At 40.4% G+C, this 20,060-nt stretch overlaps 1 protein-coding gene across 1 annotated transcript; it reads left to right on the forward strand.

Annotated features, from left to right (window-relative positions):
* The first annotated feature begins 533 nt into the window (after nt 1–533).
* Nucleotides 534–12,757, forward strand: LOC144373229 (vomeronasal type-1 receptor 90-like). The gene is made up of 2 exons (XM_078036335.1): nt 534–654; nt 12,264–12,757. Exons 1-2 carry the CDS (start codon nt 534–536, stop codon nt 12,755–12,757), a joined length of 615 nt encoding a protein of 204 aa, XP_077892461.1.
* Nucleotides 12,758–20,060: the final 7,303 nt, after the last annotated feature.

Raw genomic sequence — 20,060 nt, forward strand, 5'->3', positions numbered from 1 at the left:
CCACAATCATCTGGATACAACGACAAACAGGGTCGTTTTTCCACATGGTTCTTAAGGAGGAGATGATGCTGACAAAAGAGTACATGAGACTGAAGAAACCCAGGAGCAGCAGGATGGTCCTGGTGGCCTTTGGTTCTGGGGAGGCTTTTGGAGACAGACTGGTGCTGTGGAGGTGCTGGCACTGCCTCTTATGCCTGCACAGGAAGGTCACCATGTACCCACTGCAGAGGGCCATGAGCCCTATAAGGACAACATCCCGAAATGCACCAAGGATGGTAAATAAATTTTTGAGGAAGTAGCTCTTGTGAATCATAGTGCAGGTGTCACTGAGGAACATTAGATTGTGTGACATCCCATTGGAGTCATTGACCACAGAGATGAAGATGTGGGCACTGAAGGACATGTAGAAGACCCACAGGAATAAAAAGGACCTCATACTGTCCTGTGTGGACTTAGGCTTGAACTTTGCCAAACAGGAGCATCTGGGGCTGAGGGTGGTAGCCTGCAGGACACTCAGCAGACAGGTGGCAGAAATGGACAGGCCCCTCATCAACCTGTACCAGTTGGTGACTGATTTACATCTCATGTCAACTCAAAGTCCCTGTTGTGGTGACAAAGTGTCTGCAGCTAGAAACCCCATGGTGAGCAGCATCAGTACGTGGGTTAGGGCCAAGAGACCAATGATCCAGTCAATGCTCTTGAGCCTCTTGTCACAGAGGAACTTGATGACATGGAACAAAAAGAGGAGGGTGTTGGCCATGATCCCAATTCCCACTTCAGAGTAAAAGGTGCTTCTTAGGTTAGAAACACCGTTCATCTCAGGGTGTTTTCCCATCTTTGGGGGCAAGGCTCATGGAGTACATACCTTAGGAGAAAAGGAATAAGTTCATTATCATATGTATTAAAATTCATCCATCTCAGTCAATACTGTTGCTACGAGGAAAATTTCTGGAGTCCCAATGTCCCTTTCTTTCTTCAACATGCAACTTTCCATAGCAGCCTCTGGAAGCCATTCCTCCTCTCTATTCTCTTCATTATCCAACCATGCCTGGATTCTATTTGGTGCAAATTACCAAACATTACTATCGACATTAAAAAAAATGATCATACATCCTAGAAATTGTTTCTTGGGATGACCTTGAGTTTTTCATAAGAATATCTTACTGCAAGAGAAATTTCTTGTTCTCTTTCTATCCATTCTCATCCAGGAACATGACACGTACAATAAACTGTACAATATTTGGTAAATTAAAGTCATATATGTTGCATTGGTAAGAATACCCTCCAAAGCAAAGAGAGTCAGTCTCTTGTATGACCCAGATTCATATTAGATTTCTGTTGCCTTCATTCTGGTTGGTTTAAAAACACAGGTGATTTTCTTAGCACATTCTCCCAGAAAATATGAAGAATTGCACACTCTGAAGTCAGATGGCTTGAAAAGATCAATAAGATCTGCCATTTAAGGGGTGAGTATCTGACCTTGAGAAGCCAAGGAGCCTGAGCTCCTGTCACCTGTAAATGGCACCCAGACTCATCATGTGAGTCCTGGAGATTGAGTGGCTGCAACAGAGTGAAGCACACATGCAAATTCGGGAGGGCTTCCTGCCACCAGTGGTCCCTGTGGAATGGCTCTGTTTTTCACAATTGACCATCATCCGTGTCACTTGGTAGACTTCACAGAGTTCTCTTAATATCGGATCCCATGTATCACCTACTCAGAGAGGCTGAAAAATTACCAGAATATTTGAGTCTGTTGGCAATCTCAGCCCAGAGACAGGTGATAGAATTTTAGGTCTATTTGAATCCCCCTATACAGCTGTGTAATTTTATTTTTTTCTTATCAAAAGTTGGCCTATGTCAGCCAAGTCCAGTTATTAAATATTAAGCAAGAACACACTTGGATTTTTTTTCTAGTTTAATATGTGGAATTTTTGTTGTCCACATAACCATAATTCAAAGAGTTTCAGGTTCAATGCATTTTACAGTACCAATTAAGAATAAGGATCCAACCTAACCTGGAAGTCTGGGTCCTCTCAGAGTCCAGATTTTCCTCCTTACTTTCAGGGAGCATGGGCATTTCACTGGACTAAAGAGGTCCATGTATAAAATTGATACTGGATTTTTTTCTTGCAATGCTGAGGATCAAGCCGAGGACCCCACACATGGTAGTAAGTTATGTTCCACTGAGCCCCACCACACCCTGTATTCTAGAACATTTGTATTGACTTACTGGCAGAGAATTTTCCTGGACATGAATTTACTTTCATCCAAACTTCTTCCATATGTAATGACTAAGATTTAATGTGTGTTTTCTCATTTGGAACCACAATATCACCTGAAATGCAAAGCCTTAAGGTTAAAGCAGCTCATGAGCTTATACCTCTGAATTGCAGATACTAATGAATTCCCACCAGCTCATGAGGCTTGGAAAGAAGGGTCCTAAGTTCAAGGCCAGCCTCAGCAACTGAGTGAGTCCCTATGCAACTGAGCAAGAACCTGTCTCTCAATAAAATATAAGAAGGGCTGAGAATGTAGTTCAGAGTTTAAGCATCTCTAGGCTCAATCCCTGACATCATCATCATCATCATCATCATCATCATCATCATCATCATCATCATCATCATAATAATAATAATAGTTTCAAAGGAGCATACCTTGGTTTCTCATTGTCCTATAGTTAACCCTTCCCACATGGTCTTCTGCATGCTAAGGTAAAGAGGGACAAATGAGATCAGGGATGGGTACTGGTTCTGCTTTATTTGGGTTTGGGACTGAGGGGAAATTGGGCAGCAAACTCTAATTTGTGGCACACTTCTATCTTGGAAACTATGGAGAGCACTAGAGAGATACAGCTTGCACATCAGGGAGGGCATGGACATTACCCATCTGGTGACCTGCTGTGGACAGAGCCCCTGAGAAATACCCAAGCTTCATGGATGTGGAGCAGAAAAACCCGGAGAAGACTTGTGTATGTGAATGAGAACTACTGAAAAACCTGCCTGAAAAAAATCCATTCTTTCTGTAAATTGGAAGGATTTGAGGACAGATCAGAGTTTCCAATGGCAAGAAGACACTAACCATATATGTCAAGTCTGTCTTGAGCAACATAAAAAAAATTACTTTTCTAACATCAACCATAAACTCCAACGGAGCTTCATCATGACACTGAACCATCATTACTGAGAGACCCACACGTATCTGCAGGAGAAGGTCTTCATGATTAATCAATTTATGACATGAGTCAAGTCCAAGATGTTTAATGGAGAAGAAAAGGAGATTAGCTCACATTTTCTCTGTAAATACATTTGCATGAAAAGATGTACTTTAAATAAAATCGAATCCTGAGCATTCAGACCTGAATAGGATGAGCTCTAACGTTTCCAGAATAGGAATGGCCATAAATATTCTTCCAACAAAAGTATTGCAAATTACAAAAGACCCTGTCTTTTGGAGCAGGAAAACGTGTTCACGATCAGGTTCACTTATCTTTTTCATATTTCATGTGAATGTAACCTCAAGGTCACGGCCTCCCCCCTTGAAATTTGATGATGCACAGAACATATGCTTTGAATGGGGCACCATTAATTTTCAATTTAATTAAATGTAGGACCAGAAAGATTTTATGGAAATCTAAAAATAAATGCTTGTAGCCATGTGAGGCACTAATTTTCCCTCTCAAATGTAACAGAGGGCATAACTTCAGAAGGCTTTTTTCAGTGCATATTGTCTGGTGGAGTATAGTGGTCAGAGCTTAATGTCTTTTCTCAAGCAACTAGAAACTGCACTAAGAGACCCAGTTTGCCCCATTCTCTTCTCATCCCAGAATCCCGTGCACTCACTCCCTATATCTGTGCAGAGAGAGACAACTACCTGCATGGATGGATGCAGGGCACTTGGTGCACCTGAGAAACAACCTGCCTAATTTTAAGGAAAGGGTGCTGTGAGCTCATCTCTCTGCAGCCTGTCATTTTAGTATCTTCAGTAAGGTGATGGGATCCCTTTGGGGAGCACAGGTCTATGGAGTCCCCAGGGGAACATTTCCCTTGTTCTGGATAATAGCCATTTAGGATGATGGGTGTTCAAATTTTCTCTTAAGTTCCCTTGACAAAAAAATGATAATTTGTGCTGACACAACTGTTCTCCACTGTATCCAAAGTTTAAATAATCCCACAGCCATTCCACAGGTTGGAATGCCTGGATTCTGGGAAGAAAGAGTGACTCCTGGTGTCCCTTGTGGCTCTGAAGATCCCCTCACTGCAGTTTCTGATGGGGCCCCTCTTTCCCAATCCATTCTCGTGTGGATCACCTGGTTTCTTCCTGTTACTGCTCATGCAGGTACTTCGTAATTTCCATTCTGAAAATTTCAGCATTCAAGCTGTGCATCCCATGAAAGTGCACATGAAATAAAACAGAGAAAGAGAGGCAGATTTGGAGGCTGAGGTTGAGGTCCAATGGCAGGGAGGCCAAATGGACGTGACGCTCAGGCAGAGTCTGAGCCCGGCTCCTCCCTGCTGGGAACCTGAGTGATCAACCCTCATACTCATTATTGAAGAAATTTAAGACATGCTTTTTTTCCAGAGAGGAACAATAAAAATCTGTTTCCTTCGTAAGCAATTTATACAGAATTACATAAGTATTTATGAGATCTAGTATAAAATGGAAATTCATGACTTACAAGCCTTTGAAATGTAATGTTAGATTATTCACTGGGTGATTTACATTCTATGGATAAAGGAGCAATACATTTTCTTCTTAGAACTGCCTTTATAGTGTCACAGAGAGGTTGATATGTTGTGTCAATATTCTCATCTACCCCTAAGGACTTTTTAATTTATTTCTGATTTATTCTGATATCCATTGGTCATGCTGTAGTATGTTATTTAGTCTCTATGTTTGAGAGTAATTTCAGTTTTAATTTTATTGTTGATTTCTTTTTAAAAAAATATTTATTTATTTTTAAGTGTAGATGGACAAAACACAATGCCTTTATTTTTATGTGGTGTTGAGGATCAAACCCAGGTCCCACCCATGCTAGGCAAGTGCTCTACCACTGAGCCAAAATCCCAGTCCCTATTGTTGATTTCCTTTTTTTGAAATTAGTTTTTAGTAGTAGCTGGACACAATACATTTATTTATTTAAATGTGTTGCTAAGATTAAAACCCAGGGCCTCACACGTGCTAGGTGAGCACTCTACAGCTAAGCCCAAACACCAGCCCTTTATTGTTGATTTTTAAATTTATTCCACTAGGATCTGATAGAAAGCAAGGTATTATTCATATGGTTTGGTGTTCACTAGGAGTTGGTTTGTGGCCTAAGATATGGTCCCTTTTAGAGAAGTATCTGTGTGCTGCTGAGAAGAAAGTGCATTGCATCATTAATGCATGAAATGCTCTGTATGTCTGTGAAGTCCAAGTGACTGATTGGATCATGTATTTCTATACGTTCTTTGTTGAGTTGATGTTTGGCGGATCTGTGCATCAGGAGAGCGGTGTGTGAAAGTGACCCAGTATTATTCTGTTGTGATGGATATCATTGTTGAAATGGAGAAGGGTTCGTTTGATGTATGCAGATTCTCCATTGTTTGGGGCATAAAAGTTCAATATTTATGTTTTGTTGTTGTCTAATTTTTCTCAGCCATCTGAAAGGTCCTTCTTTGTCCCTTCTGATGAACTTTGGCTTGAAGGACATTTTATCTGATTTGAGGATGGACCCCCCTGCTTACTTACCTATGAGACCCATGTGAGTGATATTTCTTCCCATCCTCTCACCTTCAGTTGTGGATGTCTTTGCCTTTGAGTTGAGTTTCTTGGAGGCAGCATATTGTTGGGTTTACTGCTTAATCCAATGTGCCAATCTGTGTCTTTGGATTGAAAGTTTAGCTCATTTACCTTTCATTGTCTTTGAGATATGATTTGCATTTCCAGTCATTTTGGTTTATCACTGGTTTTTGAGTTAGTTTGTCCTTTGAATTTTCTCTTTATTTAGTATAGCTCTTCCCTTTACTGGTCTTAACTTATATTTTTCATTTCTTCTTCATGAAATATTTTATCAAGTATATTTTGTTCAACAGGCTTTCTTGTTGTGAATTCTTTCAACTTTGTTCATCATTAAAGGTTTTTATTTTCTCATCAATTCTGAAGTTTTATTTTTCGGGGTACAGTATTCTTGGCTGGTACTCATTTTCTTTCAGAGTTCAGAATGTATTATTCCAAGAAATCCTAGTTATCAGATTCTTGGTTGAAAAAAAATCAGCTGAGATTCAGATTGATTTCCTTCTAAGTGTGTCCCATTATACTCTCTGAAAGGCTTTTAAAATTCTATCCTTATTTTTATATTAGGCATTTTCATAATAACACAACTTCGTGTGGGTCTGTTATAATTTTGCATATTTGGGGTTCTTTACATCTCTTGTATTTGATTTTCTTTTTTATTTGTTTTGTTTATTAATTTTTATGTGGTGCTGAGGATAAATCCCAGTGCCTCACAGGTGCAATCCAAGCTCTCTACCACTGAGCCACAACCCCAGACTCTCTTTTATTTGATTCTTCATTTTATTCTTTTGGTTTGGGAAATTTTCTGACTTTATTTCACTGAACAACTGAGGATTGTTTTGGTTTGTATCTCTAGGGCTTCATCTATCTCAATCCATCTTGATTTGGGCCTTTTAATGTTATCCCATATTTCTTGGAAGTTCTGTTCATGTTTCTTAACATCTTTCCTCCTTTATTTTCTTTATGTTTTTAAAATATTTATTCTTAAGTTTTAGGTGGACACAATATCTTTATTTTACTTTATGTGGTGCTGAGGATTGAACCCAGTGCCTTGTGCATGCTAGGTGAGAGCTCTACCACTGAGCACTAGCCACAGCCCCTCTCCTTCAGTTTCAAGGTTGTATATTTTTTCTTCTTTTCTTGAAACTCTGTCTTCCAAGAGATCCATTCTGCTGCTGCTGCTTTCCCATGAATTTTCAAGTTGGCTCATTGATCCCTTTATCTTGAGGATTTTGGACTGATTCTTCTTCAGGATGTCTACCTCCTAATTAAAGTGAGCATTCACTTTTTTGTATTTTCTCTGATTTTATTTCTTACATCACATTTTATTTTGCAGACCAACTTTACCATGAACTTTTCTGAGTTCCATCTCTGACACTTTGTCCTCGTGGTATCCATGGAGTTAGTTTCTGAGGTATTCTGTGCTGTTGGGGATGGATTGTTCCCTTGCATGTTCATACTGTTTGTGGTCTCCTCACCTTTATGGATATATCAGAAGCCATAGGATTCCTACCTAATGAGCTCACAGTATCTCTGTGCTCCAATACCTCACAGACTTGGAGAGGGGAGCCCCGTGGTGGCACCAATGTATATGGACAATACACGGCAGAGGTCTAGGTACACAGTCCCTAGGTGATATCTACAGTGTCAGTTGTTGCAATGTCCAGGAAGCTGGTTGAGCCATCTCCATCAGTTAAAAAAAGTAAAATAATCATGAATTAGGTGTGGCCTAGATAAAGACTAGAAATTAGGAGAAATAGAAACAAGGGTGTATATGTATAGGACTTCTTGAGTCACTTAGTACACAAATAATATATAAAAAAGAAAAGCAAAATAAAAAATCAAAACAAAATAACAACAGCAAAAAAAGTGAGAAATCTTGGTGAAATGTTAATGAATTAAGGAGTCCTTTCCACCGTGGTAGATAAGATAATCAGTGAGCATGGGATTGTCCCTTCTTGGGTGATGGGCATGGGTGGGCTGGGGGCTGTGGCTGGGTGGTGACACAGCTAAATACATCCACTGGGCCTGGCTAGCCTGGGCTTGTGGATCGGAACTGGATGATGGGCCTTGATGGCCATTGATGAAGCAGGGAACTAAACAGGGCTGGGCAGGCCAGGTACCCTGGGTGATGGGCTGGTGGCGAATCTCCAGGCCTAGTAGGAAAATCAGTTGTTTAGGTAGGGGACCTAGGTGGTAGGGGACTTGGATATGGGTGGCCAAGGGGCTTGGTTGTGTGCTGAACTAATGCTAGATCTGGTGTTTACCATAGACCTGGGGAACTTGTAGGTGATGAACCAGGTGGGACAGGTAAGTGGTAGTGGCCTGTTGAGTATCAGAAACCAGGCAGCTGCTGGACCTGGTTGGTTTTAGGGACCAAGGGAGCTTGAAGGGCTCTAGGGACTGGGCTGGTGCTGGGACCCAGAAGAGAATGGCCTGAGTGGGCCCTAAGAACTCAGATGGCACTAGACTGGCAGTCTCTGGGGCCCACTGGTTGGACTGCTTGCCTGGTTATTCTTTGTGAGTCACAGGTCTCACAGGGTTGGGGAGAGTTGGGGTCTCTCAAGCATCTCCAACTTGTGTTCTTCTGGACAAAATGCTCTCAGTTTCTGATTTTTCATGGTTTTTCAGGCTAGTTAAGCCTTTTCTGAGCTCACAAAGTTTCATGTGGACCTTGCTCTGGACTCACAGGACTGGGTTTCCAATCCCCATTGGTACCTCGGAACCAATGGGGATTGGAAACCCAGTTCCCATCTGTTTGTATAGTGAGTTTAATTTATGGCTCTCCCAGTCCTCAGAGTATGTATTATTGAGTTGTCTTGTTATTTTCTGCTCCGTCCTCCTATTTATCTTCACCAAGGAAGAGATAAGTTCTATCCCAAGAATTTTATTTCACATCTTTATTTTTCTTCTCTTATCTCCATAAATCAATTTAAAATAATTTTTTCAGCATTTACTTCTCTGACCTGAGATAGTGAGAAAGAATCATATACACTGAAATTCTTTTCTATTCAGAAGGCGCTGTTGTTTCTTCACACTGTATAATTATGAAGAGTGTTCAAACTCACATTTCTAGCAAAAGTCTAATAATGTTTTATTTTTTTTACAGACGTATTTTGTCTCAGTTTTGATCTCCCAAAAGTAACCCAGTGGTGCTCTGGCTATGGGGGGAGGCGTCTCAAGCTGGATCAGAGACCAGGGGCTTTGATTGCTTAATTTTACAACCAACTGGTAAGTGTAGTGACTGCCCCTTCCTGGCTTCCAAAGGTCCCATGGTGTCCTCTCTCCAAAGAGAAAGGGGATGTTAGTAGAGAGGTGACGGTGAACTTGATCTGGGTGATGACAGAAATGACATCTGCCCTTTCATGTACCCAATATCCACCACGAAGTAAGGTTGCAAATCATAGTATTTACAGGACAGTGTCCATGGTGCACCTGAGAAAGCAGCTATGTCCCCTTCCTCCCTCCAGCCGGTGTCTCTCCACAAACAGGCTCCAGAATCCCAAGGTGCTGTGGGTCTGCTTTCCTCACCGCTGACCAGGGTGCACCAACTTTGGGATTGTTCAATAGTCTCTGGCCCCTGGTCGATGGCATGCATCTCTGTGTTGTCCATGACTCGGACAGTGGCAGAATGTGAAATATTTAAGTGATGGCTCTTTGGTCAGCGCAGAAAAGGAGGTCTCTACTGGGTTACAGTTCCCTGGAAAGGACCTCACGCCCTTAGCTCTAAGGACCCTGGGGATAAGTTTTTAAGAGATAGATTTCCATTCTCATTTGTTCTCCACTTAGGTTTCTCCTGTAATCTGCCCACTTAGACTGGGACCTCCCTCACTGGGAACTGTCCCCGAACTTCTTTTGCACACTATTCTCTTTGGATTTGTGTCATCATATTCATAACCTCCAGTCTGAGACGAGCTTTTTTCCACTAGGGTTTAAGTAATGACCTGGGGCTTGGCCCATCAGGGCAGCCAGGAGCTGCTGCATCCCCTCTCTCCCCAGAGCTGAGGAGGGGTTCTGGGATTATCCTGGTGATGGACAGGCCTTCTGTCTGCACCCAGATCTTGTGGTTGGAGTAGTCTTGACAGGTTTGAGTGGGGTGAGGCCCAGCTGGGAGGGGAAAGGCTCATAGAATTCCTTTTAACTTGCTTTTATGAAATGTTCACATTTGCAGGATGTTTTCTAACAAACCTGATATATTAGCACAAAAGTAGCAACATTGCATTCTTTATAAAATATCTACCTGTGAACCATGGAGGGCACTGTGGCTCTCACTGATACACACGTGTGTGACCTGCACAGTGTGCACAGACAGCCAGCTACTTCTCTGCCTGCTGTGTCCTGATGCTGCAAGGAACCAATGCCTGTGACAGGGGACACATGGCAGCATCCAACTCTGCCACTTCCCATGATCAGAACTTTAGTAAAATTATAAGGTTTTCCAGCTTTAACCAGGAAATTTCTTCTATAGAAAAAAAAGAGTAATCTTTCAGTTGTTTTCAGGCAATGCTCCCCAGAAAACCCAATACTCTACCTGTGTTTGCAAGTCCATGGTTCCTTCTGGTTCCATCCCTCCCTCCCATGATGATACAGGCAGGGTAGCCATCTCCCTGGCAGGGCTAAAACCAGAGATTCCTGTGCCCTCTGTCCACAGATAACTCAGACGGACTCCTCCTCCTGTTTTCCAGTCCTGTGCATTTTATTTTCTTAATTTTATTCAAAGAGAAACCTGCATTACATAACCCAACAGAAGAGACTCAGAGTTATTTTATTTCCTATCATTTGTAAAGGGCAACTTTACATGGTATATATCAAATTTGTGCTGTTATAAAGGACTTTGGGGATCAAAGTCCCCATGTCTGTCTCATAACTTACTGTCAGGGTGCACAGAGGAATAGACAGAATCTACTCACAGCCACCCAAAAGACAGAAAAGCCTCACTAAACTGTGCCTATTAATAACAATCTGTGACTCTTGGAATGTGGAGACTCCTAGACCGTATATTAGCATTTTTCTTTTGTTTTTTTGAGCACACTAAGGGAGGAAATCTTTATTGCTGAAGGTGTGAATGGAGGAAAAAAGTTCTTACTCACTTAATCATATAGAAGAGGTTAATTTTTTTTAATGGGACTAATGAATTTCCATTTTATACAACTATACTTCTTCAAAGACTTCAAAGCAATTATTGAACTAGGCTTGAGACACTTAAATTGCTTGGGCTCCTTGTTATTTCTGTGCACTCTTTAGTAACTGATGTGATAACACTGTGATTTTCTAGGTAGAGGTGAATATAATTTATTCTCTTACCCGCTTGTTTTTCTCATGACAAAATGTAGGGCCAGGTGGCTAATCTCGTTGTCAATGTGACTTATTTCACAGCTCTAAAACAGAATTTAAACTGAAATAAAGAAACTTCCTTCAGTTTATAGGGAGATTTTCCACGAGGATGTCGTCAGCCAATTCTCTACTCCAGTTTTTCTTCTCTCTTCTGGGGAGAAATATCATTGCTTACTTAAAGAAGACAAAAAAGCTGGCTCACTATGTCAACTCCTTTATCAGAGTGAGGTGAATTCCTGTCTCTTAATGAAGTCCCCTAAAGTACTTAAATTTTACTGGTGTGGTGGTGCCAGCCTGTAATCCCAGGGATTTGGGGAGCTGATGCAGAAGGGTTGCAGGTTCAAGACCAACTTCATCAATTTAGTGAGGTCCTATGCATCTTAGAGACACTTTGTGTCAAAATAAAAATAAAAAGCGTTGGGGGTGTGGTTCATGCTGGGTTTCACACTAAAATTTTTCCATGTGCCAAAGAATGGACAGAAAATAAATTTTGCAATATGATCCTGCTAATAACTGATGGTTCTGCTCACTTAGATGTGGTTTTTCTGGCATAATAAAATATCCTAAGTGGTTAGCAAACCTGGTTCAATATCCAGTACCAAAAATTACATATTAATCAACAAATGCAAGAAGCCTGTTTTCAGAGGCAACATTTTAATATTTTGATATTTTGTCTGTAACCGGTTTATGAACAACCCAGAATATAGGACACTGAAAGTACAGAGCTTTATGAGATGGTCCCCTTGACACCCTTACCTTGAGAGGTCTATGTGGGTGTTCCTGCAGTCTTTCGTACTGGAGTCCCCTTCAAATGCCACATACTCAGCTTTTGGTCAGGTGGCTGCACGTGCCCAGGCACATCCATTGTGGCCCTGGCCATGAAAGCACAGAGACCCATGGGAGATGCTGTGCCTGAGCACTGAGAGGTCTGGAGATGGGGTGTCAAGGGGACCCACACATTTTGAAGCGGGAAGTATTGGGGGTTGGATGTTGAAGCTAGTAGTGGCGGTGAGTAGGAGTTGACCTTCCTTTCATTCTAAGGCATTGACCATCTGATTCTTCTCCCCAGAAAAAAAAAATGACCTAAAGCAGCACACTTTACATTTTTCTTGCTGTAAGAAATGCCTTTTGTTTCCAAATTGTCATTGGGATAACAGCCAACGTCTTCCTGAACCTCTTCCATGTCCTCACACTTCTTCTCCAGTGCAGGACCAGGCCCACGGATGTGGCCATTGCTCACCTGGCCCTTATTCACTTGCTGATGTGCATAATCAGGACGCACCTGGATCTAGGCATTTTGGGGTTTCAGAACTTTTGGAACAACATCACATGTAAAGACTTCATCTACATGTACAGGCTGATGAGGAGCTTGTTGGTCAGCACTGCCTGCCTGCTGAGTGTCCTGCAGGCCACCACCCTCAGCCCCAGAAGTTCCTTTCTGGCCAAGTCCAAGCACACGTCCCCACAGTGCAGTGTGTGGACCTTGCTCACTCTCTGGGTGTTCAACGTGTTCTTCAATGTCCACATCTTAGTCTCCATGGGAGGCCCCTACAATGACACAGCAGCTTTCCAGTTTGTCTCTGAGTCCTGCAATGTTGCCCCCACAGGTAACCACTTCAGGATCTTCTTCTCCCTGATGGGAATACTCTGAGACATCTTCCTCATGGGGCTCATGGCCCTCTCCAGTGGGTACATGGTGGCTCTCCTGTGCAGGCATAAGAGGCAGTGCCAGCACGTTCAGAGCACCAGCCTGTCCCCCAGAGCCTCCCCAGAACTGAGGGCCATCAGGACCATCCTGTTGCTCATGGGACTCTTTGTGCTCAAGTACTTTGTGGACTGTGTGTTCTCCTCCTCTTCGGGACAGATGCACAAGGACAATCCCACTCGCCTGGGGGTCCAGATGCTGGTGGGTAATGGCTATGCTACCCTCAGTGCCTTGATACTCATCTGTGCTGATCAACAGACACTGGGGTTCTTCTAGTGCACATTAGAAAAGGAGAGGAAATATTCATGCCAGGCTGGGCGACCTGTCATTTAGTCGTCCCTCATCATTTATTTCTAAATGTCCACAAACGTTTTTATGTTGAAAAAAAAAAAAACAGAATGACGTTGATGGAGGTGTAACCTAAACATTTGCTCTTTGTGAAGATGCTAAATCAACCTGGGCACAATTGTCATCCCAGCAACATGGGAGGCTGAGGTGGGAGGATCACAAATGCAAGGCCAGCCTCAGCACCTAATCCAGATGGTAAGCAAAGTAGCAAGACCGTGTCTGAAAATAAAATATGGAAATGGCTGGGTTGTGGCTCAGCATTTAAGTGCCTCTGGTTTAAATTCCTAGTACCAAAAAGAAATGCTGGATCTCAAGTGGGCTGTTTTGTTATTGTGCCTGCCCAAGGCAGATACCTTGCATGGTCTAATTAACACTGCAGATTCTGTCATCAAAATCATACCTGTATTCTCCATGTGTTTTTTTCAAGTTCATTTTGTATTTTAATTTTGGTCTATATTATTTTGTTTTCATCTGAATGATAAACCCACTGTGAGGGTAGAAATGGAAACAGTAGCCAATCTTAGCCTAACCCCTGCACAAGGATTCAAATTTATAAAGCATGCCACAATAATTAAAAAAAGAGTAACAGGTACTATCTGTGCACACACATTTTACATATATATTCACCATTCATTACCATAGTAATTTTGAGAGGGCAGAGTCTCACTAATTTGATTTATGCCTTGATAAAAGGCTGAGGCTGGCTTTGAATCCATGATCCTCCTGCTTCAGCCTCCCATGCTGCTGGGATTACAGGTGTTTGCCACCACACTCACCAATGACCTTTAAATTAAGTGGAACACAAGAGTCACAGCAAGTGCTACATAGAACCCGGAGCTAAAATGCCAACCCCAGTCCCTTCCATCACTAAAGCACAGAGGGATGGCAGATTTTAACCTGTTGTGACATAGTCTTAACTCAAGAAGTCTGGCTGCTGGATTGAACTCAAGGTCAATGTGAAAGTGGTTCAGCATTTGTCAACCTAAGGACAGCCCAAGACATCACCTTCCTCCACCTAGTATGTGAAGATTCCAGCTGCATTTCTGGGGGTACTGTGGGGGCCTTCCATGGTCATTGGTCCCCAAGAATCAAGTAGGCTGCCATTCCTTCTGACTCTCAAAATGTCCACTCTAATCAGAGGAAGAATGTCCGACATGAGGGCCTCCACCTTACAAGTTACAAACCCTGTGCCAGAAGATACTCAGATATTGTTTTCTGCTTCTCAGAAGAAAATCTTGCTCTGTTGCAGAGACTGGTCTTGAACTCCTGAGCTCCAGGGATCCTCTTCCCTCAGCCTCCTGAGTAGCAGGACCCACAGCTGGGCCTGCTGGGCCCAGCTCAAACATTATAGCACATTCAAAGTCGTACTTAGCCTATGGTATTGCCTGCCCCTCCAGCAGTGTCTTCTGAACTCACACCACGGGCTGTGACCCTGCATTCCTGGGGCACTGGTGCATTCTTTCCTGGGCTGGGGATCTAGCTCAGTTGGTAGGGTGCTTGCTTTGCATGCACAAGGCCCTGGGTTCAGTCCCCAGCAACACACACACACAGCTCTTTTTTTTTTTAGCATTTGGGATAGCCATTCTGGTGATTAGGGGCACTTGGTAAGGTCCTTCCATCTCAGTAGAAGCTGTTCTTTGTTACAGGTCTTGATTAAATGCACGATGACACACTGTATGGGATGGATCGTGAACTCGAGAGGAGGTGTCTAAGCCCGAGTTCATAATGATCTTTTAGTTTTCCTAAATCTATATCTATATTCTGACAGCTGAGGGACTTAACATTTTTGGAGCCAGTGATCAGAGCTGCATTCCTAAAGCAGTAGATCCAGCTATTCTAAAACCAGACAGGAGGAGAACTCCAATGCGGGCAGCCTATTTGGGTTAATAAATCAGTGGGCCTTGGCCTTCTTATAAGTCCAGATGTTCCTTTCTTTTTACTCCATCAAAATAGTAGGTTCCATAGTTCAGAGTTATTGACAGTTTGGAGATTTAGGTAAGGAGTATGAAGTGGGACCCAGAAAGCACAATTTTTGGTGAACAGGGAGTTGTCCCACTTATAAGTTGGGTTGTGGAAACAAGTGTTTCTTTCTGGGAGATCACCCAGGGTGATCTTGGGAGTAGTTTTCCATGTACATCTTCCTAAGCCAGACATATTGGTGAACATCTATATTGACCATAATTTTTCTCTAATGTTAGGAACTCCTACTGCTGTAGGGGAAAAGGGCAATGACCCTTCTTGCTTTGACCTGAGAGGGGTTGATGTACAGTGGGCAAGCAGTTCGGAATCCCCCTTTTAGAAACTGAGTGGGTCAAAAAGTCTATGGTAAAAATCTGGTTCAGGGAGACCAGGATGTACATTCACCTGGTGTGGGCACCTCTATGAGAGAGACAAAAAGACATGAGTAGTGAAAAAAAGATTAATACAAAATAGCAGTTGTAGCATCTGGAACCTGTCCATGAATATCATGAAAATGACAGAAATTAATAATTCTTTACCAGGAGGCAGAAGACCTGAGAAATTGTCCCCATACCAAGGCCTATCAAAGCCTAATTAGGCCCTTTTTTAGGGAACATAAATCTTTAACATTGTCAGAATTATCAGGAATGTAGACACAAAATTTAGTTACGTTAGTTAATGTCATCTGTTTTTTGTAAAAATACCTTTTGGCACGACCTCTGTGTTCAGTAAAGATCTCTTTGTTACTTGGGGCCAGATAATCATATTACTAAACGTTGATTACATATACCTGTGAAGGAGGTTAGAAATATCTGTATGCCTTAAACTGACTAAAAATTTCTGGCAGTGTTTATTGATAGTTACCAGGTATTTTTGCCTAAAAATCTCTTCTGTTGTCTTTAGTCTTATTTTTTTGTGGGGGGTGGGGCTAACACTAGTGTATATCTTAAGTTCCAATAAATAACTGTTGTTTCTTTTTAAATGCCCAGGAATGGCTGTGCTTTTGTTTTTAAGTGGTTTTGCTAGGTTTTGAAGACCAAGCTGGTTAAACTGACGTTGTTCCTATCTATTGGTAAGAGTCAGCTGAGTTTCTTTGGAAGACACTTTTGGAGAACTTGTGAGCAGCATTTTAGCTTTGCTCATGTCATCTGCGTTAGGATGGGTCAAGGTCTTGCTGACCATGTGGCTTCCCTCGAAAGCATCAGGCATGTCTCCCTTTTTAATGACCCTCCTCTTCTGTAGTATGCACACTGATTGGCTTTCTGTACTCCAGGGGTCTCATTAATCTCCCTTATTGAAAGGTTAGGTGGTCCAGAGTTGTAAAGCTCTTCCCCCTGTCCTGGGTTTAGGCTGACTTAGAGGGCAAGAGCCAAACATTGGTTTTCTTGGCCCTTTTATTTTAACCTAAATTTTTAAGCCTTGGCTTAAACATCCATCAAGTCAGTCTTATCAGTCTTAAACTAAGAATATTGGGCTTTAATGTTAATATTTATAAATTTACAGTTAATATTTTTGTTTTTTAATTTGTACCTAACACAATACCTTTATCTTATCCATTGACTTATGTGATGTTGAGGACAGAACCCAGTGCCTCCCACATGCAGGGCAACCATCCTACTGCTGAGCCATTACACCAGCCCCTGTTACAGTTAACTTAATCCCTTTTTAATTCTTATCTGTCTACAGATGATGGCTCAATATCTAAAATTAATGTACATTTTGTGTTCATGAAATATTACCTCTGTAAAACCTTAACAGTCAACAGTTATTGTTAGTTGGGGAGCAGGTTGAACAAATGTGAGTTTTGCTTGTTTGTCTGAAGCTGAACACTCAACCCCCACTCAACTTGTGCAATTGAAATGCACATCTGACCCCTGTCCTGTTTGCCTGAAGGCGGAAGATGAAACCTTAGCAACTACTGTGTGACACAGTCACTGTATGCCAACAAGGCAGCTTGCAGACCCAGAGAACCCATTAGATTTTGGCTATAAAATCTCTCTTGCCAGGTCTCTCTCTCTCTCTCTCTCTCTCTCTCTCTCTCTCTCTCTCTCTCTCTCTCCCCCTCCCCCTTCCTCCCCCTCCCTCTCTCCCTCTCTCTGTTAATCAGGCACTACCACAATAAAGGTCTCTTTGTTGCTTGGAGTGTCCTGGTCAGTTTCCTTTCAGTTATAATGAAAATACACAGTGAAATTAACAATAGTATGAATATAGTTAGCTTGTATATAATTTTAAAACTTAGCTGACTTATAGCTTATATTTTCTATTTGAGATCACAGTCATTTTTATTATTAAAAATCAATTTTTGAATATAAGTTTAAACCAACCAAAGTCTACATACAGTGACTGTGTCACACAGTAGTTGCTAAGGTTTCATCTTCCGCCTTCAGGCAAACAGGACAGGGGTCAGATGTGCATTTCAATTGCACAAGTTGAGTGGGAGTTGAGTGTTCAGCTTCAGACAAACAAGCAAAACCTTGAAGTCATTGTGATGAGCTGTAGGTGGGAGGCAGAGACTTATCTCAGGTAAGGCAGGGCTCTTCACAGATCCTAGGCAAATGTTGTGGTTCTGAAGCTGATCTTCGTCTTTTTTTAAATATAATTTTACAAAGTTTACATATGTTGTTTCCTGACTCTGTATGAATGTCAGTTAGCACAATATGACATACATCTGAGACATTAATTAAGGTAAGGCTGAGCGCTCTTTGCTTTTATGTGGAAAAGTGGCAAAAATATTTTGTAATATTAACCTTTAATATCTTTTAATATTATTTAATATATATTAACCTTTAATATATTTTATTTTCTTTTAAGATACCTTTAAATTTTATATCTTAGTGTAAAAGGTAACATAAGATTTGGTTACAAAACATCAAATAATAGATTTTATTGGGGATTTATTTATATTATCCTTATAAGTTTAAATTACCATTACAGAAAATTTTAGTTTGGATGACACCAGCTTGATAAAATGTTCTGTTAAACCTTTTACCTTAAAGACTTTTATACCTGAAAGATAAGAACACATTTAATCTGTAAAAAACAGTAATTTACCACACTTTTATTGATGTTTTTATATTAACCAAGGTTAACTTTTAAACAAATCTAGACTCCGTAAAGTAGGACAATAGTTTAAAATAACAGTTGCTGTTTAACCACAGATGTAGAAACTTTAATTTTTCCAAGATTACTTGCTCTAGGGGATAAAACTTAACACACAATGTAACTTACATTTTTAGAAGTTTCTGTCATTTGAACATATAAATATATCAGAACATTAATATTTGTCTTTAGGGAAAAACCTTGAATAGTTTTAACTATTTGTTTACATATATAACCAGCTTAGATACATATATACCTTTTAATATTTATATCTTATTTGTAGATATCTATATTATTTAATTAGACCCTTTTGTTTACTTAGATGTATTATAATTATACTTTACCACATAAAGATTTTTTTACCTGGAGACGTTTTTTCCTAAATATATTTTTACATTTAGAACCCTTTAATCATTTTTAATCTATTGATCCTTCTTTTAATTTGTACCTTGAAATAACCCTTATAAATTTTGAATTTAGATAAATTATTCCATTTTAATAAGATGAGATAGTTTTGTTATTTATAGTACTTTAATTGAAATGCAGTTGAAACCTCTTGACTCCTTGTAAGTAGAATTATACCTGTTGATCTTTTAATTTATTGTAGCATTGTTTTATGATAAAACAAAATAATTTAATTTTTTTTTAATTTACCAACTTATGAAAACACCAACATTGTTTAAGTATTTTACCTTATGGAATTTAAGGAGTTAAGAGTACTTATTATTACATATAACAGTTTGCATTTTAACTTTGTAAACCAATTAGATGTCTCTAAGAAACACATCCATGATTAATATGCATTTAGATTTAATTTATGTATCTATTTTTAAAAACAATTATCTGACAAGTGCAATGAATAGTATTAGTAATCTTTTTTTCTGTTAAAGGAAAATCCTAGAGACAATGGATGTCAGATACTTTGTAGACATTAACATTTTAACATCTGTTTAACCACCTAGAAACAAAACTGTGCATTAGTAACCTTAAAGACATTTGTACTTTTATTTTTCCAATTTAAATTCAACCTTTTAAACCATATTAACCAAAGGTATTTGGATCCATTTTATTAAAATGTTAATTTATGAGCTCATATGTCAATTTTTTTGTACCAAATGTATTTATTGGTGCACCCACACAAAGCAAACAAAAGCCTTGTAGCTTATTTTGTAAAACCTATTAGATTGAGAGTTAACCCTTATAAGTTGGCCTTAGAATAAAGCAGAGTGTAATCAGAAAATCATGTCAAACAAGGCATATTGCATCAAAATCATGAATTTAATAAATATAGCATTTTAAAAGTTTTTCTGACCTTTTCTAATAGGGATTGAACCTAGGGCATTTAACCACTGAGCCACAGTCCCATATCTTTTTATTTATTTATTTTTTATTTAGAGACAGGTTCTCACCGAGTTGATTAGGGCCTTGCTAACTTGTTTAGGCTGGCCTCCAACATGCGATCTTCCCAATGTAGCCTCCTGAACCACTGGGATTCTAGGTATGTGCTGCTGTGCCTGGCCCCTTTAGGAGTTTTTACCTGGGTTTTCTTAGAGTTACAGGGATGACCTCTGTATTAAGACACTGTGCTCTTAGGTGATGTGCAAGTATCTTCTCTCATTGTCAGCTGGATCCTTTTCTCTGTTTTTGCTTTCCTTGCTGTGTAAAAGCTCTTGGTTTGATGAAGTTTCATTTGCCCGTTTATGCTTCTGTCCTGTATCATAGTGTCATAGCTAAGGGACCATTTTCTAAAGCAATGTCGTCAAATTTTTCTCTTGAGTTTTCTTTTTATATTTCACTCACCAAGTTATCTTTTATTTTTTCATTTTAGATAGAAACATCATAA

This window comes from Ictidomys tridecemlineatus, unplaced genomic scaffold, assembly GCF_052094955.1.
Source record: "Ictidomys tridecemlineatus isolate mIctTri1 unplaced genomic scaffold, mIctTri1.hap1 Scaffold_320, whole genome shotgun sequence".
Lineage (NCBI taxonomy): Eukaryota > Metazoa > Chordata > Mammalia > Rodentia > Sciuridae > Ictidomys > Ictidomys tridecemlineatus.

Coding starts and splice junctions, on each gene's coding strand:
- LOC144373229 (XM_078036335.1), top strand. CDS start 534: ATGGACAGGCCCCTCATCAACCTGTACCAGTTGGTGACTGATTTACAT. Junction 655..12,263: donor CCCCATGGTGAGCAGCATCA/GTACGTGGGTTA, acceptor TTGGGATAACAG/CCAACGTCTTCCTGAACCTC.